Consider the following 26,791-nt stretch of genomic DNA (forward strand, 5'->3'; position numbering starts at 1 on the left):
AGTCAGACACAAAAGTCCACATCATGCGTGATTTTTTTAAATGAAGTGTCTAGAATAGACAGATCTATGGAGACAGAAGGTTGATTGGTGGTTGATTACCTAGGTCGAGGAGGAACTGCACTGGGCATGGGGTTTCTTTTTGGGGTGATTAAAATATTCTCAAAGTAGATAGTGGTGATGGTTGCACAGCCTTGTGATTATGCCGAAGATCACTGAATTGTATGTGGTGAATTTTATCATATGTGAATTTCATCAATAAAAATTGGTAAAATAAAAATGATGGCATGTTGGCATTTTTTGTATGATTCAGACTGATAGACGATTACAGAGCACGCGCACAGCACTGGCCAGGGTCAGGATGGTATGTGTGACGTGGGTAGCTCTGCACACACACACGGTTAGGTCTTAGGAGCAATCCATAGAAGTGGAGTAGCTGGATCAAGAGGGAAGGCTCAGTGTTGAGAGCTTCTGTCAGATCCAGGCCCCCAGCACATGCGCACACCCCGCTCTTCTGCACTGTCTGAGGTCCAGTGCCCTCAGCCCTCACCAGGTGTGTTTTCTGTAGCCATGCCTTTCGGTGCAGCAGCTGTGAGCCCCTCCTGGCTGTTGAGCACTTGAAATGTTGCTGGTCTGAATTATTATGTGTTCTAAGTGTGAAATATACCCTGGTTTTTAAAGATGTAGTCCTAGTATAAAGAAAAAATGTAAAATATCTAATAATTATATCGATTGTGTGTCTAAATGAAAATTTTGGGGATGTATTGAGTTAAATATACTAAACCAATTTTATGTAGTTTTTTTATTTTTTAATATGGCTTCTAGAAAACTTGGAATTTTGCACAGTCACGCATCACTTAATGACAGGGATATATCCCGAAAGATGCTTTCATTGTTGTGCGAACATCACAGTGTGTGCTTACACAAACCTTCATGGCACAGCTTGCTGCACACCGAGGCTGCGTGGTACAGTCATCGTTGTCTTTGTGGACAGTCGTTGACTGAAACATACTATGTGGCGTGTGACCACATATGACAAGTCTCTAAAAAGTTCATGCAGAGTTTTGTGAGTTTTTTTTGTTTTTTGGGGGGCGGGCTGGCCAGTATGGGGATCCGAACGCTCCACCTTGGTGTTGTAACACCGTGCTCTAACCAACTGAGCTAACTGGCCAGCCCCAAGATTTGTATTTTAATTCCATCTTTCTATGAACTTTTGGAAGTACCCTTGGAAGTGACTCACATACTTCTGTTGGTGTTACTGCTCTGTGGCTTTATCCTTTTTTTGTGTCTCCATTATAAATCTGGGTAATTCACTTTCTGAGAAATGTTTTAAAGAGAAAAAACATGTTTTGATATGTCTGTCTTTCTGTAGCTATCCAGATTTATGATTATTAATGTTGTAGACTTAGATTCACCTTCTTATTTTGTTTTCTATTTCCTATACTTCTTTCTTTCTTTCTTTCTTTTCCCATTTTTCCTCTTTTGGCAGATTGATAAGGTTTTCTTTGTTCCACTTAATTTCCTCTTGTGGTTTGACCAGTTCACAGCCATGCCCCCTTGGTGACAAATCAAAAATGTCTCCACATAGTGTCACATGTCTCCTGGGGTGTCCTGCCCTTGTTGGAATGTCTCCCGAGTGGAGCCCCATGTGCATGTGCTCCACCTGGCTATGCTGGGCGCCACAGTCCATCCCTGTGTGGGCACACCTTGGCTTGTTCACCTGCCCCACTAGCAGACACTTGGACTGCCGTGAGCACTCGTGTACAGGTCTCTCTGTGGTGCGTGCACGCTGCTCTTGGGAGTGCAGTCGCTGAGCGATCTGGTGTGTCTGTCTTTATAAGGTAAACCACCAACCAGAGAATTATCCAAAACACTGGCAGCAACAGGTGCTCCTCAGCTTCACCATCTTGGGGTGATGGTCTGTTGGATTTGAACTCTTCTTAGGGGTGTGTGGGACCATCCTGTGTGAGTCAGAGTGCTGCAGAGAAACATATTCATCAACAGGGTGCATGTATACTGTACGTGGTAAAGAGATTTATTGTAAGGACTGGCTCGTGTGATTTTGGAGGCTGAGAAGTCCCAGATGTGTAGTTGGCAAGGTGGAGACCCAGGAGAGGCCAAGTGCAGTTCCACTCTGAGTCCGGAGGCCTGAGACCCAGGAGAGCCAAAGGTGAAAGTTCTAATCGGAGAGCTGGCAGGCTTGAGACCCAGCACTAGTCTGTGTTTCAGTCCAAGTCCTAAGTCCAGAAAGTCTTCCAATAGCTGGATGAGGCCCACCCATGTCAGGGAGGGCATCTGCCTTACTCAGCCTCATCCAGAGACACCTCGCAGACACACCCAGCATAGTGTTAGCTCACTGACTGGGTGCCCCATGGCTGAGTCAGGTTGACGTGTAAAATTTAATTTGCATTTCCCTGATAACTGACGATGTTATGAATCTCTGTGTATTACTAGACCTTCGTGTATCTTTTTTGTGACATTTCAGTTAAAATTTTTTGCCCATTTTAAGAATGGGATTCTTTGTTATCTTAGTGTTGAGTCGTAGGAGTTCTAAATATATTCTAGATAAAAGTATTTTGTCAGATGTATGTACTGTGGGTGTTTTCTCCCAGTCTGTGACCTCTGTTTCCATTTTCTTAAGTTGTTTTTGGAGAGCAGTTGTTTTAGTTTTGATGAGGTTTAATTGACCAACTTTTGTTTTAGGCTTAGTGTATTTTGTCTCCTTTTAAGAAATCTTTGCCTACTTTAAGTTGTGAGGACTTTCTCCTCTGTTTCCTTCTAAGGAGTTTTACAGTTTTAACGTTTATACTTAGGTGTATGATGCATTTAAGGTAGTTTTTGCAGATTGTATAGGGTATGGTTTGAGGTTCAGCCTTCTCCCATGTGGGTACCCAGTCCTTTCCCCCGAATTGTCTTGGCCCTTGGCTGGACGTAAGCGGCTGCACACTTGGGTCCATTTCTGAGTTCTCCGCCCTCCGTTGATCTCTGTTCATTCCTAGACCAGCACTATACCAGCCTGATCAGTGCAGCCTTTATAGTAAGTGGTAAAGTCAAGTACCATTGTCTGTATTTTATCAAAGTCATTAGGAATATTTTTTATTGTGGTAAAAACACGACAAAATTTGCCATCTGAACCATTTTAAGCAATACGGTACAGTACCTGTATGCGTATTGTTGCACACCAGATCTCTAGGACTTTTTCATCTTAGAAAACTGAAACTCTGTGCCCCTTGAACAACAGCTCCCTCCCGCAACCTCCCAGCCCCTGGCAACCACCATTCCACTTTCTGTCTTAAGAGTTTGACTGCTTTAGAGACCTCGTGCCAGTAGAATCATGCAGGGACTGTCTGTCTTTCTGTGGTTGACTTATTTCAGTGGCTCCACATCTCAAGCTTCATCTGTATTGTAGCATGCTGCATTTCCTTCTTTCTTGGTGTGGAATAATATTCCATCGTATGTTGTGTCAGGTTCCCCAGGGAGCTAGGACAATAGGATGGATAGATTAGGTAGATAGTCGAGAGGGGATTTACAAGGGGAATTTGCTCATGCGATTAGTGTCTGCGAAGTCCCGTGACAGGCTGTTGCAAGCTGGAGACCTGGGGTGCCGGTAGAGTGGCTTGGTCCAGGTCTGAAATCCTCAGAACCAGGGCAGCTGATGGTGTAGCTCTCAGTCAGAGGCTGAAGGCCTGAGAGCCTAGGGGGCCACTGATGTAAGTCCTGGAGTGCAAACACCAGAGAGCCCAGAGTTCTGATGTCCAAGGGTAGGAGAAGGAGAGTGTCCCAGCTCCAGGAGAGAGACAGAAGGGGAGAAAATCACCTTCCCTCTGCTTTTTCTGTCCTGTCCAGGTCCCCAGTCCTTGGATGGTGCCTGCCTGCACCGAGGGTGGGCCTCCCACCTCAGTCCATCAATTCATATGCCAGCCTCCTCTGAAGACACCCTCACAGACACACTGGAGTCCAGTCGAGGTGGCACCCTAATTAACCATCACGTGCACAGCACATTTTCTTTGTTCAGTCATCTGTCGGTGAACATCAGGGTGTCCCTCCTCCTGGCAATTGTGATAGTGCTGCAGTGAGCACGAGTGTGCGAATCTCTCTTAAAAATCATGTTTCATTCCTGTGCATGTATACCCAGAAGCAAGATCGCTGATCACTTGGTGATTCTCTTTTTAACTTTTTGAGGAACTTCCCTACTGTTTCCACAGCGGCAGCACCACTTACCTTCCTGCCAGCAGTGCACAAAGGTTCTGGTTTCTACACATCCTCGCAGCACCTGTCTTCCGGTTTTTGGTAATAGCCACCTGACAGCTGTGAGTTTCCATTTGCACTTCGCTGATGGTTCGTGGTGTGGGGCATCTTTTCATGTGGTGGTTGGCCATTTTATACATCGTGGAGAAATGTCTTCAAGTTCTTTGCTCATCTTTAAACACGGGTTGTTCTCTTTGGTTGCTCTTGAGCTGCAGGAGTTCTTTATGTATTCTATATATTAACCCCTTGTCCAGATGCGCGGCTTCAGATGTGCGCTCCCCTTCTGTAGGTTGCTTTTTCCCTCTGTTGGTTGTTTCCTCTGCACAGAAGTTTGTACTTTCAGTGTGGTCCCATTTGTCTGTTGTTGCCTGTGCTGTTAGGAATATGTTTTTAGTATTTTCCTGTTTTTCACAGTTCTTCCTTGAGGTCTGTTGAGTTCATGGCTGGGCTGTTCGCCTCCATCTGGGCTGCCTAGCCCTCCATTAGCTACTTCCCCGTCTTCCTTCAGGCATGTATTGTTCTCTCTCTCTCTGGGCACCTCTCTGAGATGTCCTCCTCCCAGCAGGGTCTGTGTGTGCTGAACCTTCTTCAGTCCTTGCACATCCGAAAGGGTCTTCGTTCCACCTTCATTCTTGAATGATAGTTTGGCTTGGGTTAGAATCTTCAGCATTTCTGAAATTCCACCCATTCATTTATCAAGTGCCCTTTGGGAAGGAGCCTGTGAAGGAGGTTTTGGTTAGCAGCCAGTCCAGAGAGGAGAGCTGTGAAAACAGGAGAGTGTCACATGCTTGGTCTCAGGGAGGAGCCGTGGCTGAGCCCAGGGCTGGGCAGGTCAGTCAGGGAGGAAGCTGGCATGGGGGACTGCTGCTGGCTCCGTGGCTGCACATGTGACACAAGTCCCAGGAGCCTTGGGAGAGTGGGGAGCTGCTGCACACAACCCCTGAACTTAGATTGAATGCCCACATACTCCAGGCCCCGGGCAGGGCCTGAGGAGGAGGGGGAGATGCACGCACAAGGGCACGGGCGTTGGGGTGGGCCAGCAAAGGTGAGGGCCTGGTAAGTGAGCTCCTGGGAGTGCAAGCACCATGGGCAGGGAGGTTGAGTCCTTCCACAGGAGGAACAGCACAGGAGTGGTCATTTGGAGGTCAGGGTCAAGAGTAGTGGCCGTGCTGCCCAAAGGGGTTATGGTCTGGCACAGGTCCAGAGAGGACGCTCAGAAGTTCACGGTGGGCACTTGAATCTGTAACAGCAGTCGGCAGGTCTGTCGTGGGCATGCAGTCTGCCGTGGGTGAACAAAGCGGGCCCCTGCAACTGCTGGCGATGCTTTAAGGTGGTTTTGCCAACAGCACTCCAGAAACATACCAGATCCCAAATGAGCTTCTTTCATCAAAAGACAGTTCAGTTTGGCTGTGACTTCTCAACATGAATTGCTGGGACTGGTTCCTGGTGTTGGGCTGAATGTGAAAGTGACAGCATCGCCTGCTTCCTTTTGGATACAAGTTAAAAATGGACATCCCAAGCCTGCACAACTTGCTCTGCCGTTGGCTCTGTGGGTTGCGTCTCCACTGACTTGCAGGACTGCTCAGACTAGTTACTCCTGCGAATGACCGCGCTGCAGTCCAAGTGGACCAGGTGGGTTCATCGAGGAGGAGCCGGCTCTGTAGCACCTGGAAGCCTGCAGCTGCTGCTTGCCTGGGCTGAGCTCATCAGCTGTGCAGTTCCATGCAGGGTCTGCACGTTGTCAGCCGGGGTATGCTTGGGCTGGACAGTGTGTGCAGCTTTGCAGCGTCTCTTTCCTGTGTTACATTTGTTTTGATTATTATATTAATCCATTTTGTGTTGCTATAAGAGAATACCTGAGACTGGATAATTTATAAAGAAAAACAACATTTATTGCTTACAGTTTCTGAGGCTGAGAAGTCCATAGTCTATCTGGTGGTGGTGACAGTGTCTCAGGGGTCTCACATTGCAAGATGCTCGAAGCAGAGAGAGAGAGAGAGAGAGAGAGAGAGAGACTCTCCTCTCCTTTTAACACCCTCAGAACCATGCCTCTGACCACCATTTTTAATCCATTCACTACCGCACGGTCCTACAATCCAATCTCTCTTCAAGGCTCCACCTTTCAGTTACCATAATAGGATCTCCCACCCTCTAAACAGTCACAGTGGGGGCTAAGTTTCTAATACTGGAAACTTGGGGGACACAATTCAAGCTTCAGTGAGTTTTGGACGTCATAATTCAATCCACTACAATTATGTTTACTGACATAATTTTTTTGTTGTTGTTATTTGATTTTTTTCTTGTTTTTTTTAAATTTTATTTTGTCAGTATACAATGTGGTTGATTATTGTGGCCCATTATCGAAACCTCCCTCCCTCCTCGCTCTCCTGCTCCCACCCAACAATGTCCTTTCTGTTTGCTTGTCATATCAACTTCAAGGAACTGTAGTTGTTATGTCTTCTTCCCCACCCCTGGGTTTTTTTTTTTTGTGTGTGTGTGTGTGTGAATTTATTTATTTTTAGCTCCCACCAATAAGTGAGAACATGTGGTATTTCTCTTTCTGTGCCTGACTTGTTTCACTTAATATAATTCTCTCAAGGTCCATCCATGTTGTTGCAAATGGCAGTATTTCATTCATTTTTATAGCTGAGTAGTATTCCATTGTGTAGATATACCACATTTTCCGTATCCACTCATCCGATGATGGACATTCGGGCTGGTTCCAACTCTTGGCTATTGTAAAGAGTGCTGCAATGAGCATTGGGGAACACGTATACCTTTGCCTTGGTGATTCCATTCCTCTGGGTATATTCCCAGCAGTGGGATAGCTGGGTCATAGGGTAGATCTATCTGCAATTGTTTGAGGAACCTCCATACCATTTTCCATAGAGGCTGCACCATTTTGCAGTCCCACCAACAATGTATGAGAGTTCCTTTTTCTCCGCAACCTCGCCAGCATTTATCGTTCAGAGTCTTTTGGATTTTAGCCATCCTAACTGGGGTTAGATGATATCTCAATGTGGTTTTGATTTGCATTTCCCGGATGCTGAGTGATGTTGAGCATTTTTTCATATGTCTGTTGGCCATTTGTATATCTTCCTTAGAGAAATGCCTACTTAGCTCTTTTGCCCATTTTTTAATTGGGTTGCTTGTTTTTTTCTTGTAAAGTTGTTTGAGTTCCTTGTATATTCTGGATATTAATCCTTTGTCGGATGTATAATTTGCAAATATTTTCTCCCACTCTGTTGGTTGTCTTTTAACTCTGTTAATTGTGTCTTTTGCTGTGCAGAAGCTCTTTAGTTTGATATAATCCCATTTGTTTATTTTTCCTTTGGTTGCCTGTGCTTTTGGGGTCATATTCATGAAGTCTGTGTCCAGTCCTATTTCCTGAAGTGTTTCTCCTGTGTTTTCTTTAAGAAGTTTTATTGTTTCAGGGTGTATATTTAATTCTTTAATCCATTTTGAGTTGACTTTAGTGTATGGTGAAAGGTATGGGTCTAGTTTCATTCTCCTGCATATTGATATCCAGTTCTCCCAGCACCATTTGCTAAAGAGGCAGTCTCTTCCCCAGTGTATAGGCTTGGTGCCTTTGTCAAAGATCAGATGGCTGTAGGTGTGTGGGTTGATTTCTGGATTCTCTATTCTATTCCATTGATCAGTGTGTCTGTTTTTATGGCAGTAGCATGCTGTTTTGGTTATTATAGCTTTGTAGTATAGTTTAAAGTCAGGTAGTGTTATGCCTCCAGCTTTATTTTCTTTGCTTAGTGTTGCTTTGGCTATGCATGGTCTTTTGTTATTACATATAAATGTCTGGATAGTTCTTTCCATTTCTGAAAAAAATGTCATTGGAATTTTAATGGGGATTGCATTGAATTTGTGTATCACTTTGGGTAGTATGGACATTTTCACTATGTTGATTCTCCCAATCCAAGAGCATGGGATATCTTTCCATCTTCTTGTATCCTCTCTAATTTCTCTCAGCAGTGGTTTGTAGTTCTCATTATAGAGATTTTTCACATCCTTGATTAACTCAATTCCTAAGTATTTTATTTTTTTGGTGGCTATTGTAAATGGGCAGACTTTCTTGATTTCTCTTTCTGCATGTTCACTATTGGAGAATAGAAATGCTACTGATTTTTGTGTGTTGATTTTGTATCCTGCCACTGTGCTGAAATTATTTATCAACTCCAAGAGTTTTTTTGTAGAGGCTTTAGGCTGTTCGATATATAGGATCATGTCATCTGCAAACAGGGACAGTTTGACTTCCTCTTTTCCAATCTGGATGCCCTTTATTTCCTTCTCTTCTCTGATTGCTCTGGCTAGTACTTCCAACACTATGTTGAATAGGAGTGGTGAGAGTGGGCATCCTTGTCTAGTTCCTGTTCTTAAAGGAAAAGCTTTCAGCTTTTACTCATTCAGGATGATATTGGCAGTGGGTTTATCATATATGGCTTTAATTATGTTGAGATACTTCCCATCTATACCTAACTTATAGAGGGTCTTTGTCATGAATGAGTTTTGAATTTTATCAAATGCTTTTTCAGCATCTATAGAGATGATCATATGCTCTTTGTATCACATTTATTGATTTGTGTATGTTGAACCAACCTTGCGTCCCTGGGATGAATCCCACTTGATCGTGGTGAATAATTTTACGTATGTGTTGCTGTATTCTGTTTGCTAGTATTTTAGTGAGGATTTTTGCATCTATATTCATCAAGGATAACGGCCTGTAGTTTTCTTTTTTGGTTATATCTTTACCCGGTTTTGGTATCAGGATGATGTTTGCTTCATAGAATGAGTTTGGGAGATTTGCGTCTGTTTCAATCTTTTGGAATAGTTTGTAAAGAATCGGTGTCAATTCCTCTTTGAATGTTTGGTACAGTTCTGCTGTGAATCCATCTGGTCCTGGGCTTTTCTTTGTTGGGAGCCTTCTGATAACAGCTTCAATCTCCTTCATTGTTATTGGTCTGTTCAGATTTTCTACGTCTTCATGGCTCAGTTTTGGGAGCTTGTGTGTGTCCAGAAATGTATCCATTTCCTCCAGATTTTCAAATTTGTTGGCATATAGTTGTTTATAGTAGTCTCGAATGATTCCTTGTATTTCAGATGAATCAGCTGTAATATCACCTTTTTCATTTCTAATTTTTGTTATTTGAATCTTCTCTCTTTTTTTCGTTAGCCATGCTAATGGTTTGTCAATTTTATTTATCTTTTCAAAAAACCAACTTTTTGATTCATTGATTTTTTGTATCATTTTTTGGGTTTCAGTTTCATTAAGTTCTGCTCTGATCTTAATGATTTCTTTCCATCTGCTAACTTTAGGTTTGGATTGTTCTTGTTTTTCTAGTTCTTTAAGGTGAAGTGTTAGGTTGTTCACTTGCCATCTTTCCATTCTTCTGAGGTGAGCATTTAATGCAATAAATTTCCCCCTTAGTACTGCTTTTGCAGTATCCCACAGGTTTTGGTATGATGTATCATTATTTTCATTAGTTTCAATAAATTTTTTGATTTCCTGCTTGATTTCTTCTTGGACCCATATGTCATTAAGTAGAATGCTGTTTAATTTCCATGTGTTTGTGTAGTTTCCAGAATTTCATTTGTTATTGATTTCTAGTTTTAATCCATTGTGGTCTGAAAAAATACATGGGACAATTCCAATTTTTTTGAATTTGTTGAGACTTGATTTGTGACCTAATATGTGATCTATCCTGGAGAATGATCCATGTGCTGATGAGAAGAATGAATATTCTGAGGTTGTTGGATGGAATGTTCTGTAGATATCTGTCAAGTCCAATTGGTTTAGAGTATTGTTTAGATCTTGTGTTTCTCTGCTGATTCTTTGCCTCGATGATCTGTCCCCTGCTAATATGGTATTAGTGTCTATTTCCTTCTTTAGGTCTAATAGAGTTTGTTTTATAAATCTGGCTGCTCCAACATAGGGTGCGTACATATTTATGATTGTTATGTCTTCTTGATGGATCAGTCCTTTTATCATTAAGTAGTTTCCCTCATTGTCTCTTTTTATGATATTTAGTTTAAAGTCTATTTTGTCAGATATAAGAATAGAAACTCCAGCTCGTTTTTCTTTTCTGTTTGCATGGTAAATCTTTTTCCATCCTTTCACTCTTAGTCTATGTGAATCTTTATGGGTGAGGTGGGTCTCTTGTAGGCAGCATATAGTTGGGTCCTCCTTTTTAATCCAGTCAGCCAGTCTGTGTCTTTTGATTGGGGAATTTAAGCCTTTTACATTAAGAGTTGTTATTGAAAAGTGTTGATTTATTCCTAGCATTTTATTGATTATTGTTTGGTTGTCTTAGGTGTCTTTTGTTCCTTGCTTTCTGATTTACTGTTTGTTTTCTGTGTTTGTTGGTTCCTTAGGTTGTAGATAGCCTTTTTGTTTGTTTGTTTTCTCTTCATGAATGACATTTTTATTATACTAGTGGGTTTTGATTTTTCTTGGGTTTTTATGGCAGTGGTAGTTATTTTTCAGGAACCAAACCCAGTACTCCCTTGAGAATTTCTTGTAAGGGTGGTTGTGTGGTGGTGAACTCATGCAGTTTTTGTTTGTCTGAGAAATATACTATTTGCCCTTCATTTCAGAAGGATAGCCTTGCAGGGTAGAGAATTCTTGGCTGACAATCTCTGTCTTTTAGTATTTTGAATATATCATCCCATTCCTTTCTGGCTTTTAGGGTTTGTGATGAAAAGTCTGATGTCAGCCTGATTGGGGCTCCTTTATAGGTGATTTGACGCTGCTCTCTTGCAGCTTTTAAGGTTCTCTCTGTCTTTGAGTTTTGCCAATTTGACTATAACATGTCTTGGAGAAGACCTTTTTGGGTTGAATACGTTTGTAGATCGTTGAGCTTCCTGGATCTGAAGATCTGTGATTTTTCCTATACCTGGGAAGTTTTCTGCCACTATTTTGTTGAATATGTTTTCAATGCAATCTCCATTTTCCTCCCCTTCTGGAATACCCATGACTCGGATATTTGAGCGCTTAAGGTTGTCTGATATCTCTCTCAGATTTTCTTCAATGCCTTTGATTCTTTTTTCTTTTTTTGTCTGCTTGTGTTATTTCAAACAGCCCATCTTCAAGTTCAGAGGTTCTCTCTTCAACTTCCGCAAGCCTGCTGGTTAAACTCTCCGTTGTGTTTTTTATTTTGCTGAATAACTTCTTCAGTTCAGCAAGTTCTGCCACATTTTTTTTCAGGGCATTGATTTCCTTGTACATTTCCTCTTTCAGGTCCTGTATACTTTTCCTCGTTTCATCATGCTGTCTAGCTGAGTTTTCTTGTATCTCATTCAGTTTCCTTAGAATTATCCCTCGAAATTCCTTGTCAGTCATTTCAAGGGCTTCTTGCTCTTTAAGATCTAGAGCTTGAAAGTTATTATCCTTTGGTGGTGTACTTTCTTGATTTTTCGTATTTCTGGTATCTTTTTTTTGATGTTTATTCATTGTGGCAGGGGGTTTCACAGTCCACAGGTTTGACACTATTGACTGACTAAGATGTTGCTGTGGTTGCCAATTTGGTATGGCTACCTCAGTGACTGCTCAGTTGGCTGCTAGTGCCTTGCGTGTGTGATTGCCTCGGGGCTTGGGCCTCTCCAGGGAGCCACCTCTCTGGTCAGCTTGGACTTTGCCGGGCTGCTGGATCACAGGGCAGTACTGCAGGTTGTGTGGTCTCTGCTGAGCTTCCACCTCCCGTGCTGGACTTCTCCCTGTTCCGTGCACTCTGGCCCGGGCTGCTGGGATGTGCTGAGGCACCGCAGGGCATGTGGTCTCTGTGGAGCTTCTGCCTCCCCCACTGGACATCTCCCCGTTCCATATGCACTTGATGTTATGTTTTTATAGTTTAAATCGGTTGATTTGTGGGAGAGAGTGACGCTAGGGACCGTCTATTCCACCATCTTATCCGGAAGTCTCTACTGACATAATTTTAATATCTGAATCTGATAAAACTTTGGAGCTTTTGTTTACTGTGTCCCTTGGGATTTGTTTCAGTACATTTTTTTAGTAATTCAGTTTTACTGTGTTTAATGAAAATGTCAGTCCAGGTCACACGGGAAGCACAGTCAACTGTCCTCCCCATGGATGGTTTGCAAGGCCCTGTTTTGGGCCTCAGGGGGACCTGGGGTCTCCAGAGATGCTGGGACACCATGGTGGGACAAGAGAGTACGGCTGGTCTGGCCTTTCCTCCTGATTTCCTCTGCTCCCACATGGTCTTTTTCCTGGTTTTGTCTTCCCAGCACGGAGCACCTGATGGCACCCAGTGGTGTTTGTGGTGCTGTGTGCTGGGAGCTTTCAGGGAAGCCTGCACTGAATGTGTCAGGGCAGAGCCAGCAATGTGGCCCCTGTTGTCCCTGGAACTAGAGCTCTCGCTCTTTCACCGTGATGAGATTGCCACCTGCACTTGGATTAGCAACGTCAGAATCTGGAGGGGGCGTGTACAGCTGGGAGCAAGTGCCCTTCGCCCATCTTGAGCCCTTCCTCCGGGGGCTCCTTATGGCTCCTTCCAGCGGTTCCACAGGTGCTCATGTTTAGGTCTGTGTGTCCTGCACCCTGCTTCCCCCAGGGACCCCCACCTCCGTAACGTGGTGCACTTGGCACAATGAAGCCTCTGGGCAGGATTCTATCTCCCTTGGACATGTGGGACAGGAGTTCCCTTCCGCAGCCCGCCTCCTGCCAGGGCTCCACTGTCTGGCCCATGTGAGTATAGTGGAAAGCATAGACCTGCAGAGCAACTGAGGGACGTCCAAGCAGCCTTTGCTTGTGACCATTAGAACTGTTGGTGCTGCACAGAGTCCATTTTGAGGGGACTGCATTGCTTTGTCTGACTGCAGAGACTGTCCTGTGTTGTTAGTGCTAGACCACCCATGGTTAGAGTTGAGATGAGACGTACTTCACATCCCCTAGAAATTCAGTCTTGTGGCAGGACACACCTGGGTGGAATCGTGCGGGAGGGTCGCACCAGGGCAAGGCACCAGGTGCTGTTGCAGGGCAGGGGCTTCCGGGAGGCCAGAGGAGCCTCGCCCCAGGGTCCTGTTGTATCTGTGCTTTCCTACTTTTATTTATTCATCAGATGTTTATCAAGAACCTTCTGCGTGCTAGGCACCATGCTGACATGCTGCCTGTGGTGACTTCCTCAGCCACTGGATACAGGAAGAGGAACAAAAGGCCCCTTCCCCTTTTATTTTTTTTACAAGAAGTACTGAATCCTCAGGAGACAGCACCTTGGAGGCCCGCAGTGTGGGCTGATGGAGGTCCCACTGACCACGCAGGCAGCCACACAGCTCCGGGCAGCCTGCCCCCATCACAGAGCCTCAGGGACGTGCCTGCTACTTCCAGGCTGCTGTGGGGCCCTGTCTGGGGGGCCTGTGTGTGGCACCTTACCAGGCTTGTCTCCTGCTTCCTGCAGAGTTGCTGGCTTATTACGCGTGTTGTGGTTGGTGGCGTCCCGCCACCTCTTCAGCACTTTGAGACTCGTTTGGTCACCAGTGAGCCTGAGTCCCTGCTCAGCAGACAGACTCCCCGTGTGAACTTGCCCAGACCCAAGGTGTGGACAGGAATGTGTAGGCACTGCATACTGCCACCCACGGTGGGTCCACATTGGCCCCAGGGGATGTGTGGGTGGAGGGTGGCTGGGCCAGGGGAGGTTGAGCTGGGAGTGGCAGCCAAGAGACGATGCTGGCCTTGCCACCAGCTGAGTGTCCCGCTCTCAGGACTGCTCCTGTTCCTGGGGAGCCCAGGCTCCAAGCCAGGTCCAGGCCTCCTTCCTGCGGCCTCACTCCTGAGCATGGGGCTGGCGCAAGATGGCCGCCAGACACATCAGTCGGTGCCTGCCCAGTGTCGGTGGAGTTGGCATTGTCCCTTGAGGCTCTGTTCTCCATTGCTGGGTACGGCTGAGGATGAAGGGCTCTTGTGGGTGCTGTTACAACAGCAAAGTCAGGGCCAGCAGCACTCAGTGGGATAGACCTCATGAGCACATGTAATGACAGGAGGCCCCGACTCAGACAAGGATGCAGCGTTAGAGGCCCAGCCTGGCAGGGATGTGTCAAGATCACGGAGCCCAGGAGATGGGAGGGAAGGATGTCACCAGCGTTTCCCTCTAGAAGGGCAGGAAGATAACAGCAACTTTACAGCTCTTTACATAGTTCTTATTTTATAGATTTTCTGTAGGGATTAGGTTATTTTTATAATTGCGGTAAAATAAGCATTGTGTCGTGGAAGAGTTTCATTTAGAGGTGAAAAGCACTCGTAACTTCACACGCATGCTTGTGGCTTCCCTCCACCTACCTCATGGCCACAGAGCCTCCGTCTGTCGTCCTTGACCCCTGCTGGACCTTCTGCGTCAGCTCTGCTGCTGTGCCCACCTGCCCCCACCCGTCCAGGCAGTCCCATGTTTTACCCAGTACTGTCTCCTTTTCTGTCGGCTCCTCAGCTGTCTGTTATTCTAGAAGAACTCTGGGATTATTTTGGGAGCATGCACTTAAAAAATTTTCAGAGAGAATTATGTGTAGATTTAGGACAACACACATTTGTGATTAGTCATTCTCGTCGTCCCTCTGTTTGCCAAGGCTGTTGTGGGCCGAGGTCCAGCTTTGGAGTAGATGTATTTTGAGAGAACTAAAAGCTGAGTTCTGCCTCTGAAAGTGCCATGAAGGAGGCCAGGTGTGTCCTGAGTGCAGGGCTGGAGGTACCCACACCCCAACCACGTGGTCCTGAGCCGTCTTTTTCTTCCCTAGGTGCCATATGAGACACTGAATAAACGCTTTCGAGCTGCTCAGAAAAACATCGACCGTGAGACGAGCCACGTCACCATGGTGGTGGCCGAGCTGGAGAAGACCTTGAGCAGCTGCCCTGCCGTGGACTCTGTGGTCAGTCTCCTGGACGGCGTGGTGGAGAAGCTCAGTGTCCTCAAGAGGAAGGTTGGTGCTGCGCTTGGGCTGTTCTTCCTCAGCCGGGAAGGATGAGCACCCAGTGTGTCTTGAAAATGAGCTGTCTTCTGTGGGAGCAGGGCCATGACTGATCAAGAGGTGCTGAGACAGGGAAGCAAACTTGTGGCGAGAACGGGGAGGTGCGCTGCTGGCCAGTGTCACGCCGCCTGTGCTCTTGACCGCCATCAGGCTGCAGGCCAGTCTCCTGTCCTGTAGGGGTTGCACTGTCTTGGCTCCAGGAGTGTTCCATGCCCAGATAGTAGAATGCCAGGATGGATAGCAGATTGATTTTTTATTTTTAGAAAATGGCATGTGGGGTTTCTTGTTACTGGGACTAGTGTACTAGGGTATTTGGACTAATTTGCTCACTGAAAACAACCCAAAAAGTGGGATAAGATATTTTAAAACATCTTACTGAACATATCGAAGAGCTTATGAGGCAGAAAAGAATCACCAGTCTAGAATTAGAGGGCAGGGTAAGAGGTGAAAAAGCAGTGGGGCTGCAGCTACCCAGCTGTACAGATGTGACCAGTGACCTGGGAAAGGAGCCAGAGAAAGTGGAGACCTACTGGGGATAAACTGGGAACCCACAGCCCAAGGCAGGGGTGCTCCAGAAGGTTCAGAATATGCGGTGGTGCAGAGACCCTGATCCTTCACTTAGTGTGTGGTGTCCCTGCTGGTGCTGCCTTCAGGTTCCAGGCAGAGTAAGTGCAGATTCTGTCATGGAGAGTAAACCTTCAATCTGAGCAAGTACAACATCCAGCACAAAGATAGCCAGGTGCAGAAGACACCTTGACGGATGAAAGACCCACAGGAAAGACAGAGCCCCGCACAGACTGCACATGTGGGAACAGCCAGGTTCCACACTGAACTGTGTGTAAAGAATAAAAAAAGAAGCTTGAAAACCTATAGGGAACAAAATGTAAAAAGTGACTTAGAGTTTACAAGGAATCAAATAAAACTTCCAGAAATGAAAAACATAACCAAAATGAAAATCTGAATGTTTTCTTATAACAATTTAATAGTTAATAATTAGACAAAGCTAAAGAAAGAGTTAGTGAACTGGAAGGTGGGTCTGAAGAAAACATCTAGAATGAAACAGAGATAAACAGAAGGAAGTATGTAAGAGGGCAACAGACACAGAGAGTAGAGCAGAAGCTTCTGATGTGTTTAACCAGAGTCCAGAAGGACTGCGTTGGGTGGATTTGGGGGGTAGGGGCAGAGACAGTATAGGGAGAACAACCAGGACGTTTTCAGGACTGATGAAAGTCACCAGTTCATAATGCTAAACAGAGTAAATTAAAACAAGCCTACATAGGATTTTCACATGGTGAAACTGAAGAAGACAAAAATCTTAAAAGCAGCTAGGGGAAAAGGCCCCTTCCAAAGGAACAACAGATAGCCTGACAGCTGCCTTCTCGACAGTTGGGAGCCCAAAGTAGTGGAAGTGCTGAAAGAACCCTTCCTTGCTCTGCATCAGCTCATGCCTAGCCACTAGCCACTAGCCACTAGCCACGTGTGGCTGTTAACATTTATGTTAAATAAGATGAAGACTTCAGTCCCTCAGCCACCCTTCAAGTGCTTGGCAACCACATGCAGCTGGTGCTGTCTCCGGCACTTCTCTCTAGCTATATTAATTTTGAACAAAATTGACTCTAAGGAAAAAAGTATTATAAAAGATTTTAGGAAGTTATTTTGTAATGATAAATGGCTTAATTAATGAGGAAGGTATAACAAATTTAAAATTGCATGCATCTAGCAACACAGCTTCAGAATGTATAAAGCAAAAAATAACATAACTGGAAATAAAACAGATCCACACAGCAGTAGATTTTAGCACACCTGTTAGTAATTACTAGGTGAGGCACAAACTAGCGGACATGCAGAGAGCTCCTTTTATTTCTGTCATACAATCCTGGTGACATCCCCGTCTTTCCTTTTATTTTTCCTTGCTCTTCTTTTCATGAGCATTTGGTATAGTGGCAGCTTAATTTTTCATAGGTTTGGGCTGCGGATGCGTGTCCCCCTGCTGAACGTGTCTCTGTTCCGTGTGGCTCAGGCGGTCGAGTCCATCCAGGCTGAGGACGAGAGCGCCAAGCTGTGCAAGCGCAGGATTGAGCACCTCAAGGAGCACAGCAGCGACCAGCCAGCAGCAGCCAGCACGTGGAAGAGGAAGCGCATGGACCGCATGATGGCTGAGCACCTGCTGCGCTGTGGCTACTACAGCACGGCCGTGAAGTTGGCACGGCAGAGCGGCATCGAGGTGGGCAGCCTGGGCATGTGCTCCCTCCCTGCACAGGTCCTCGAGTGCGCTCATCCTCTGCCTGGCGTCTAGTGGCTTCCCCCACCAGCCAGTGCGAGGCCCTTGCCCTTGTGTAAATGTGCATCTCGGATGGTAGCTTTTGAACTCAGGATCTCACCTGCCTGCAGTAGTTTAAACATGCTCTGGTTAGGAAGAGCGTGGAGGGGGCGCATCTCCCTGATGCCCGCCTTTCTCACGCTGTATGTGCAGGGTGTTCTGTCCTCATTCCACAGTTGAGAGAGCTTCAGCTGTATCTAGAGTAGGGAACGTTTGCATGAGGCTGTTTTTGGTGGTGCCGGTGCTCTAGCTGCAGAATCACCTGATGCCCTGCTTTGGTGCACCTGCATGCCTAGAAGCTGCTCAGCCCGGTGGAGCGGCTGGCCTGCCCAGCTGTTTCTCAGCTCCCTCAGCGGGTCTTTAGGGGTCCGTCTGCACCTGGTGCCAGCTTAGCTGGGGAGGCCCTCTGCTGCTGGGCAGTCACCCACTGTTGTGGGGGCCCATGGTGGTCAGAGCCTCCCAGACCAGAGTGTGTGCCCCAGGGTCAGATCCCTTCTCCAGGTGCATGGTCTCACCCATCTCCATTTAAGGTGACGTCAGTGTCCCACGTTAATGAAAACGATGGCATTTGAAAACCTCTCGTGGCAAAACCTCTGTGAGAGTGTGCCTTCATACTCCTGCGTCCCGCTCTGTGACCTCCCCAACACCCCGCCCTGCGCTCGGCCCCTGCTGCTCCCTCACCTCCTCAGCCAGCTTCCCGGCCCATTGCGGCCTCCCCCTTGTGTCCAACCCAGTGATCCTATCCCTATTCACAGCTTAAATCCCACCCACTCATGTGTGGCTCCCATCTGGGTTGTGACAGGCCTCAGTCCCTGCAACTGTGAACTCCAGCAGTAGACTGCCCCTCCCGCCTCGGCAGTGGCCTCACATGGCCTAGGCCTGAGGCCATGAGTGCCCTCCCACTGCACTTGCGCCCCTTTCGGGTGTCTACAGATCTACCACTGCCCTGGCTCTGCTCCTGCCCCCACCACATCCACCTCACGGGCCTTGCCACAGCCCAGCCACACAGGAGCCTTCCCCCACTGCTGGCTCCCATGCTTGGCTCCTCTCCGCCCCACTGTTACTCAGCCTTAGACTGGCCTCGGAGGGAGATGAGCTGGACACTGCACCTCGGCCTCAGTGGCCTCAGCTGTTCGGGCCCATGGCCTGCCACTACTTCTGAGCACACGCTTGCTGTGACTCCTAGGCTGGGCGCCTGCATCCTGCTCCATTCAGGCCTCTCAAGCAGCCTCCAGAAGCTGCCCCAGGCAGAGTGCCCACTGGTGACCCTCCTGGCCTGCCGCGCTGAGCCTTGCTTCCTGTGTCCGTGTCTGTCCCGCCTGCCAGGAGGGAGGGCAGCAGCAGCTCATTTGCATCTGGTGACAGGAGGTGAACAGGCGAGCCACGTGTCCTGTGAGGGGGGCTCCACACCTCACTGCTGCCCCGTAGGGTGTGGCATCCCATTTACAAGTGTGTTGGCGAGTCAGAAGGCGCAGTGCCTGGGTCCTCAGCCAGTGACAGGGCGGGTGCTCCTGGCTGCTGCACGGCGTGGTCTGGCCTCTGGTGTCTCGGGTCTTCTCTTGCAGGAGCGTCTCTGCCATGGGCCCAAGCTCCTGTGATGGACAGTGTGGCCACCGTATCGCAGCTGGTGCTACTGGTCCCTCGTGCTGTCCCACCCGCTCCTTCCCAGCCTAGCTCTCCCCAACTGACAGGCTTCCTTCTCTTCCTGTGTGCCTGTCTGGGGCCGCTGCTCACGTGTTCACAAGTACCGCGGCTCTCCTCCCCCAAACACTCGGCTGTGCTCGCCTGGCCCTACAGGGCCATAGCTGAGCTCGCCTTACAGTGGCTGGGGAAGCCCAGGGGCCTGTGTTCTGTGGGGGAGGGCTGTGAAGTAAGACTGAAGGTGTCCTGATAGACACAAGGAAGTGTGCTCCACAGGGATATGTAGGACGGGATCTGGGCATGGGGAGCGGCTGGCAATTTTAAGAAGGTCAGTTAGGGTAGGCCTTATCAGGATGAGACCCGAGGCCAGACTTGAAGAGGTGGGGGAGGGGGTCTCAATCATGTCTGTCCCAGGAAGGGTCTGGAGCTGCTGTGTTCTGGGGGAAGGGTCAGCATGGGTGGAGCCTGTGGTTTGTGAGGCCTGGAGGTTCCCTCTACTGAGATGGGCCTGGGAGGGTTGAGCCAAGGAATTGCTTTAAAAGGCTCTGTAAAGAACAGACCACAGGGGACCAGGGGCACCTAGGAGGTCATTATTGTGACCAGTTGGGAGCTGCCAGGCCATTGCCAGCATAGCTGCACTGGTCAGACCCTGGACATCTGTGAAGGGGGCACCAAGGAGTTTCCATGTGGGACCTCTAGGTTCACACCTGTGCACGAGACTTGGAGGTCTGACAAGCACAGGAGGCTGTTCTCATGCCCTGGCTGGGGGTGGTGAGGGGGCAGGGTCTTGGACAGAATGGGAAGTGCTGCCGTCAAGGATAAGGTGCCTTGAAGAGAACCTGGGCTGTGAGTCCCGGCAGCCGCGGCGGAGAACATCTCGCGGTCATGGCAACGTTGTGCGTCCCCACTGCCCCGCATGGAAGTAGTGCGAGGCAGATGCCTGCCTTCTCCTGGATGAGTTTCCACCTTGGTTTGCGTTGTCCACATTGGCTCGCCTGCAGCTGGTTTAACATCTGTGCTGTGACTTGCACAACCAGGATTCATGGATGTCCTCTGATTTCCGTCGCCAGACAGCACGTGGTCTTGCTCAGCCATCAGCAGGAGGGAGAAAAATCCAGACATTGAGGCTGTGCAGGCTGCATACCTGGCTGGAACGTGATCTGTGGGCAGGAGAGAGACCAGGAGCCACCTCTTGGAATTTAGAGCAAAACTGAAGAACAAAAGTGGAAAACGGGGGAGAAGACAGGACTCAGCACTTTGTGGGGGCCCCAACATTTGCCAGATAGGAAGGGGCTCCAGAAAAAAAAGTAAGAAAATGGGGGAGAAAATTTCAAAGAAATGGTACAAGAAAAGAAACGGGTGAGGCAAGGTACTGTTCTTTCCTCATTTAATCTGGCGAAACTGAGGCATGGTGGCGGTTCTGTGTGTAGTTGTGGTGTCAGTGGCACTTGTACACTTGCTTGTCCAGGCTCGCTGAACCGTGGAGAATGGGGTGAGGGGACATGCCATACCAAGGCAGGAGGATGAGGAACACGCCCAGATTCCAGGGCTCGATGTGCTGGAGCAGGGCTGGGGCCTTCCTGATCCTGAGCTTGGCACTTGTTCAGGCCACGGGCTCTGATGGCTGAGCTGGTTCCTGCCTGCCCTGTCTCTGACAGGTGTCCCGGGCCCACCTGGCACAGCCCTGGGGTCCATCTGTATGAGGGTGGAGCTTGTGTCTGACCTTGTTTCCCCCAACACTCCAGCCGGCTGTGTTCCCCATTCCCTGCCCTCAACCCCACACCTGGTGGCCAGGATGTGGGGCTTTGGGAGCCGAGTGGTAACCTGCTGGCCTTACCCTGGGCAGTGGGGGACCCTGGGCAGTGGGGTCCGGGGCCATGTGAGGCTGGGCGCTGCCCTCAGTCCCTTGTACACCGTGGCTCCTGGGGAAGGTCTGGGTGTCTCCCATGCAGTGCCTGGAGGGTGCCCAGTGATCATTATTGCTGAGGACCTGGGATAGGGCTGCGCTTGCACTGGGCCAGCCTGAGCACTCACTGCTATCCTCACGGTGACTGCAAGGCACAGGGCAGGTCAGGTCCATGTTCTGGAGAGGCCAACCGTGAGTTAATTCCCTGTGACCACTGGGTTTCGCAGCTGGGTGCCAAGCGCCCAGCCTGTGCTCGGCCACTCGCAGAGCTGCAGTACTGAGCCTGTGGTCTACCTCATCTTTGTTTCTTACGCTCAATGTCAGCCATGACATGCTTGTTTAGTATGTATTTTTCCATTTCCGTTTACTTTGAAGTAAGAGAAACAGGAGGCTGACCTTTATGTGGTGACTTTCACTTAAAATGCATGCCATACACTGCGCTCACCAGACAGGCTCTGTGTTCTCTCCCAGCTGTGATTCCTGGAGGTGGCGGCAGCTTTGCGCTGCTCCCTGGTCCTGGTAGGTCGGCCATGCCATGACAAACCTTGGGTTGTGATGCTGTGGACGAGCGCTGACTGGTTCTGCACTCGCGGTGCCCCAGGGCCGGTGTATGGCACCCACAGATCCTGGCTGCAGCCGCTGCATGCATGAGGTTCACTCAAGACTTTGTTGGGTGTTCTCCTCATTAACTGGGAAACTGATTTTTTATTTAAGTGTTTTCGCTCGAGTCCATTCCAGGTGGAAGAGAAATGTACCTTTGGGGGTTTGTTTCCTTCAAATAGCTTCCCTGCCTCTCACGCCGTCCAGGCAGGGCTGCTGGTGTCAGTTACGGTGACTGCAGTGGTTGTTCTCGCCGGTCCTGCCTGGGCCTTTGGCCGGGCCTGTGTGACCCTCCAGAGCTCAGCAGACAGGCTGTCATGAGCCTGACTTCCCAGAGCACACTGGCATTGGAGAAAAAAGAGAGGAAAGCCCCCCCCCCCCCCGCTTTCCAAAATATTAGGTTTAAAAAGAAAAAAAGGCGAGAGTGTGAGTTTCCAGATCTCCTTGTGAAGGCTTTAAATGGGGGATGAGCCTCTGCCCCCAGGGGCGCAAGAGTTCTGGTTAGGCTCACGGCTCTCACCTGTGCTTGCTGCTAACCCTGCCCAGGCATGCTGCTCCTCTCACTGCAAGCGCGGCCCCCAGGGTGGAGCTGCCCCCATCAGTTTCGGGAGCTCCCCTGAGCCTTTCTGCCTGGAGCAAGTAGAGAACCCCTCTTGTGACCTGGCACAGCTCGTCCAGCTGTGCTCTGTCCTGTGCAGCGAGCTCCTGAGCTGCCTGTCCTGCACTTATCCTTCCTGCAGCACAGGGGTCTGGGTCTCAGGGTCACCTGACTCCAGTAGGGAGCCGTGCTGTCCCTCTCCTGGGCTGCAGGGCCTCAGGCTATGGAGGATGAAATGCTCTAATTTGAGGTGTACCATATGCTGGGGGATAGCTATCCAAGGAGGGGCTGTGGGATGTGCTGGTGGGGGCTGGCCTTCCAGGGAGGGGCTGTGGGATGTGCTGGGGGGGGCTGGCCTTCCAGGGAGGGGCTGTGGGATGTGCTGGTGGGGGCTGGCCTTCCAGGGAGGGGCTGTGGGATGTGCTGGGGGGGGCTGGCCTTCCAGGGAGGGGCTGTGCTGGGGGGGTGCTGGCCTTCCAGGGAGGGGCTGTGGGATGTGCTGGGGGGGGCTGGCCTTCCAGGGAGGGGCTGTGGGATGTGCTGGGGGGGGGCTGGCCTTCCAGGGAGGGGCTGTGGGATGTGCTGGGGGGGCTGCACATTGTGGGTGGAGGTGGGAGCCCCCAGTCCCCTGGATGTTGGAGTGGAGAGGGGTGGGGACCAAGGCTCCCCCACTGTGGCCGGGCATGGGGAAAGGGGTTCCTGAGCCAGAGAGCATTCTAACCAGGAGCTGCTGCCTTCCTCTAAGGACCTGGTGAATATCGAGATGTTCCTGACGGCCAAAGAAGTGGAGGAGTCCCTGGAGAGGCATGAGACGGCTACCTGCCTGGCCTGGTGCCACGACAATAAGTCCCGGCTCCGGAAGATGAAGGTGTGCGGGAGTCCTCTTGGTGGCAGGGCTCCCTGGAGGGGCGGGGGTCCTGTTGGTGGCAGGGCTCCCTGGTGGGGCGGGGCCAAGGCTATGTATGTATCCTGCCCAGGAACCAGCATGCCTCGTCCTTTGGTTCCCGGTCATTTGCTTTGGGTTCGGAAGGTGGGAGCTGTTGGGTTTGGTGTGGGTTTGGGGGTCTTTTGGTGGTGGTGGTCTGCTTTCAGGTAAAAACACTGAAAAGTGTACCTCCTGCGTTAGGGTTAGGACAGCCCTTCTGACAGCAAGGACCAGAGCCAGGTGTGGCAGGCCGGCGGTGCATGCAGCATGTTAGCGGCTGCTGGGCTTGGAGCCAAGACAGTGGGTCCTGCTCCCTGTGGGGCTGCTCTGTGGCTCCCCATGCTCCGTCATAGATGCGCAAAGGCTGCAGAGCTCTGGGCTGTGATATTCTCATTGAATACACACTTTTCTAGAGACCACAAGTGGCTTAGAAAATAGACCCTCAATGTAAACTGCAGAATTCAAACTTGCTTGCTAAAAGAAATCTTCCACCCTAGGGCTTGCAGAAATGTCTTAACATCCATTAACCGACCCTGCCTCTGTTAGGAAACTGTTTGTTTTCTGTTTTCTAAACTGAGCGCTTCTTTAATCCCACCCCGAGCTTGTCGGGTGCACGTAATCACCAGCCGAGAGTGACACTCTCTGCCGCTCAGGGCCGCCAAAACGAACACGAAGCGAAGACGGGACGAAAGAGTAGAGCGGCCAGTGGCTCCCCTAAAGAGAGTGAGGATCTTGGTATGGAAACCCTAAAAGGAAAGCCAGAATTGGTATGTAACTCCCGGCACCCCCACAGCTCCATCCCCACCCCCTCCCAGAGAGCCGGGACGCGCCTCATGGGAACTCTGCCCGCAGGCTGATTAGTGTGAGCTCAGGGAAAACAGGCCCCCCATCTTGACTGGTTGTTTCTGCAAGCCCTAATTACCTGCCAGCCAGCGCTGCTGGGGTGTCTCACAAGGCTGACCACAGCCGAGGTCTGAAGCTCCTGTGGGGCAGGCGGGGTCTGCGAGACGCGGAGTGCTGAGCCTGTTCAACAGATGAGGGTTGCTTCAGTGTTTAAAGAAGTCAGGATTGAAGGGAGCGTGAACAGCTGTCTGAAAACTTGTCTTGAAGACCACCCGATGGCCTGAGAACATGCCATCATGATGTTAGCTGAACACAGCTAGGCGCACAGATGTCTGTGTGGTCTGTGTACGTATTTGTGCATGAACACGGGCGGGAGGCCAGGGAGGAGCCGCCCTGTGCACTCACAGGGCCCCTCAGATGAGTCATGAGAATCTACATGGGAAAAGAAACTTTGAGACCCAAGAATCATGTATTTGGAAAGTAACTTTCTAAGTCATGAGGTGCCAAGTTTGTATCCACTGAATTGACTCGGGTCTGTAGACCCTGAAGGACCATTGAAGCAGCTATTTGCATGGTGCGTGTGTGTAGGAAAGTCACATAGGGTCACAAAGGTGGAAGCTCCGAGCCTGTTGTAGAGTGTGCACAGTGTAGACGATATTCCTCATGTTGTGTGCCTATTTATATCTGTGGTATTTTGGCATCAAACCTGAATACCTGGTATTCAGTACTTGTACGCACACACCTATTAGTGGGCTATTTGAAAGTTAACCTACTAGAGTAAAGAGCTGTTGTAAATAATAAAAAGTTTTAAAATGTCCATTTTGTAAAGTAGTAACCTAGAGTTTACCCAAAACACTGCTTCCTGCAGAGCCCGCTGGTGCGCACTGACTGTAGTAGCAGTGGTCATTGGGTGCCCAGGAGGCAGGGGGCACCCACTGACGCTGGGGCCTCTGTGGGCCTCCCCTTGGCTCCTGCTGGCCTGGGTTTGCTCGTGGTGGAGCTGGGCCGTGTCCCTCCCGCGGAGTCTGCAGCGACCTTGTTCCCTTCGCCGGTTTGTAGCAAGCCCGCCCAACGTGGAGCAGGCCTTCCCGTTCTGCCTGCAGCCTGTTTCCTCGCCTCCTGGTGCAGAGGGCTGGGCTGAGAGCACAGGCGGGGTGAGGAGCAGGGGAAGCCCCATGCAGGCTCCCACTCCGAGCCCCTGTTGTGTGTTCATGTCGGGGTTGTGTCCTGGCAGGTGAGTGGCTCTCTGGCGCCCTTGCCAGCTCCCGGGGGCCTGGGCCATCGTCCCTCCCTGTTCAGAGCTGCCATTGCAGGGGCTCAGCGGAGCGGGGCTGGCAGGCAGCACGGTGGGGACAGGTGCTCTCCCAGGGGCGGGTTGAGAGGGTCCTTCAGAACACCAGCACACATGCAGTGGAGGCTGAATGGGAAGTGCGTGTTGTCGATAGACTTCCAGTTTAAGTTTTAGCTGTTCAGGGTTGTGGGAGTTCTGCCCACGCTGTCTTGTGATCTGAGTACTCGGGAGCCTGGCCTATGAATGAGGGGGAGCCCCAGACTCGCCTCTCGCTTCACCCACTCCCGTGTCCTCCTCCTGGTGGAGAGTGAGCACATGTTCTGAAACTGTTGAAGATCCTGAACTTTAAATTCCTACTTTTGGGGCTGTCCAGTCAGCTCCGTTGGTTAGAGTGGAGCTGATAACACCAAGGCCCAGCGTCAGATCCCTGTACTGGCCAGCTGCCAAAAAACCAAATCAAAAGCAACAACAAAAAACTTAGGTTTGTGAAATAACCTAGCTTTTCACCTTAAATTATGAAATTTGATTTTGCCTGCTGGCCCCCACCCCCTGCCACAAGTGATTCCGTTGACGTATTGCTAAGATTTCAAAGTCAGTCTTTGGGCTTCCACACGGACTGCACCCGTGGGGGTGCGTTCCATGGCCTTCTCTCAGGATCACGTGCAGACCTTTTAGATGCACTGCCAGACTCAGGCCTGCCAGGCCTTCACCCTAAGCCACCCCTGCACCCCCCTAAACCCCCCACATGGACCGCCCTCCCTTGACATCTCCAGCCCCATGCCTCTCTCACAGCCTCAGCAAATCCTGGGGCCTCTGCCCTTTACAGGAGCCACCCCCTCCACTGTCTCCACCTGATCCCAGCCGATCTCAGCCTTCCACTTACGGGGGGAGCCTCGGCACCCTCAAGCCAAGTGCCTCTTGCGCCAAGCACCCCCTGCCCCAAGGCCTTTGCACTGGCTTGTGCTTCAGCCGGGAACATTCCTCCTGGGCATCTGCCCGACTCCCCGTCAGTCTTTGTTCTGGGGTTCCCTGCACAGCGAGACTCGGTCCTCACCTGCTGCACTCCCTCCTCTGCCTCATGCTCCTCAGGGAGCCACTTCTAGCGCACCCAGCACCCACGTGCTGGTCACTGTCTCCTCCCACTGGCCATCAGTGCGTCAGAGCAGCACTTGCCCAAGTTCTCCCAGAATAGCCCCTGGCACAGGCAGCAGCCAGGTCACACGTGTGGGACAGACTGACAGTGCCACTCTGGTTCTGAGGCCCAGCGGGTGAGGCAGGAGGAAATGCCTGTAGGTGAAGGAAGCTGAGTGCTCACGTGCTCTGGGGACTTTGGTGATGGTAGGATAGTGCCCAGAGAGCCCCTTTGTCCTCGTGGGGGCTGGGCTTTCCTTCACATAGCCACGTGCGCTGCCCTGTGCGTCCCATGGACTGGAGATGCCTCTGCA

General features: G+C 49.7%; 1 protein-coding gene across 5 annotated transcripts in view; it reads left to right on the forward strand.

Annotated features, from left to right (window-relative positions):
- Nucleotides 1-26,791, forward strand: part of MAEA (macrophage erythroblast attacher, E3 ubiquitin ligase) — a 49,959-nt gene that overhangs the window by 12,757 nt on the left and 10,411 nt on the right. For 3 of the 5 annotated variants that reach the window (XM_063108785.1, XM_063108786.1, XM_063108789.1), the window contains exons 2-5: nt 14,992-15,174; nt 17,243-17,446; nt 23,033-23,155; nt 23,866-23,979. In XM_063108785.1, coding sequence (XP_062964855.1) covers nt 14,992-15,174; nt 17,243-17,446; nt 23,033-23,155; nt 23,866-23,979 — 624 coding nt within the window. The remainder of the gene's footprint in view (nt 1-14,991; nt 15,175-17,242; nt 17,447-23,032; nt 23,156-23,865; nt 23,980-26,791) is intronic. The other 2 variants (XM_063108787.1, XM_063108788.1) reach the window with 1 other exon arrangement.

The sequence above is a fragment of the Cynocephalus volans genome, chromosome 9 (genome assembly GCF_027409185.1).
Source record: "Cynocephalus volans isolate mCynVol1 chromosome 9, mCynVol1.pri, whole genome shotgun sequence".
NCBI lineage: Eukaryota > Metazoa > Chordata > Mammalia > Dermoptera > Cynocephalidae > Cynocephalus > Cynocephalus volans.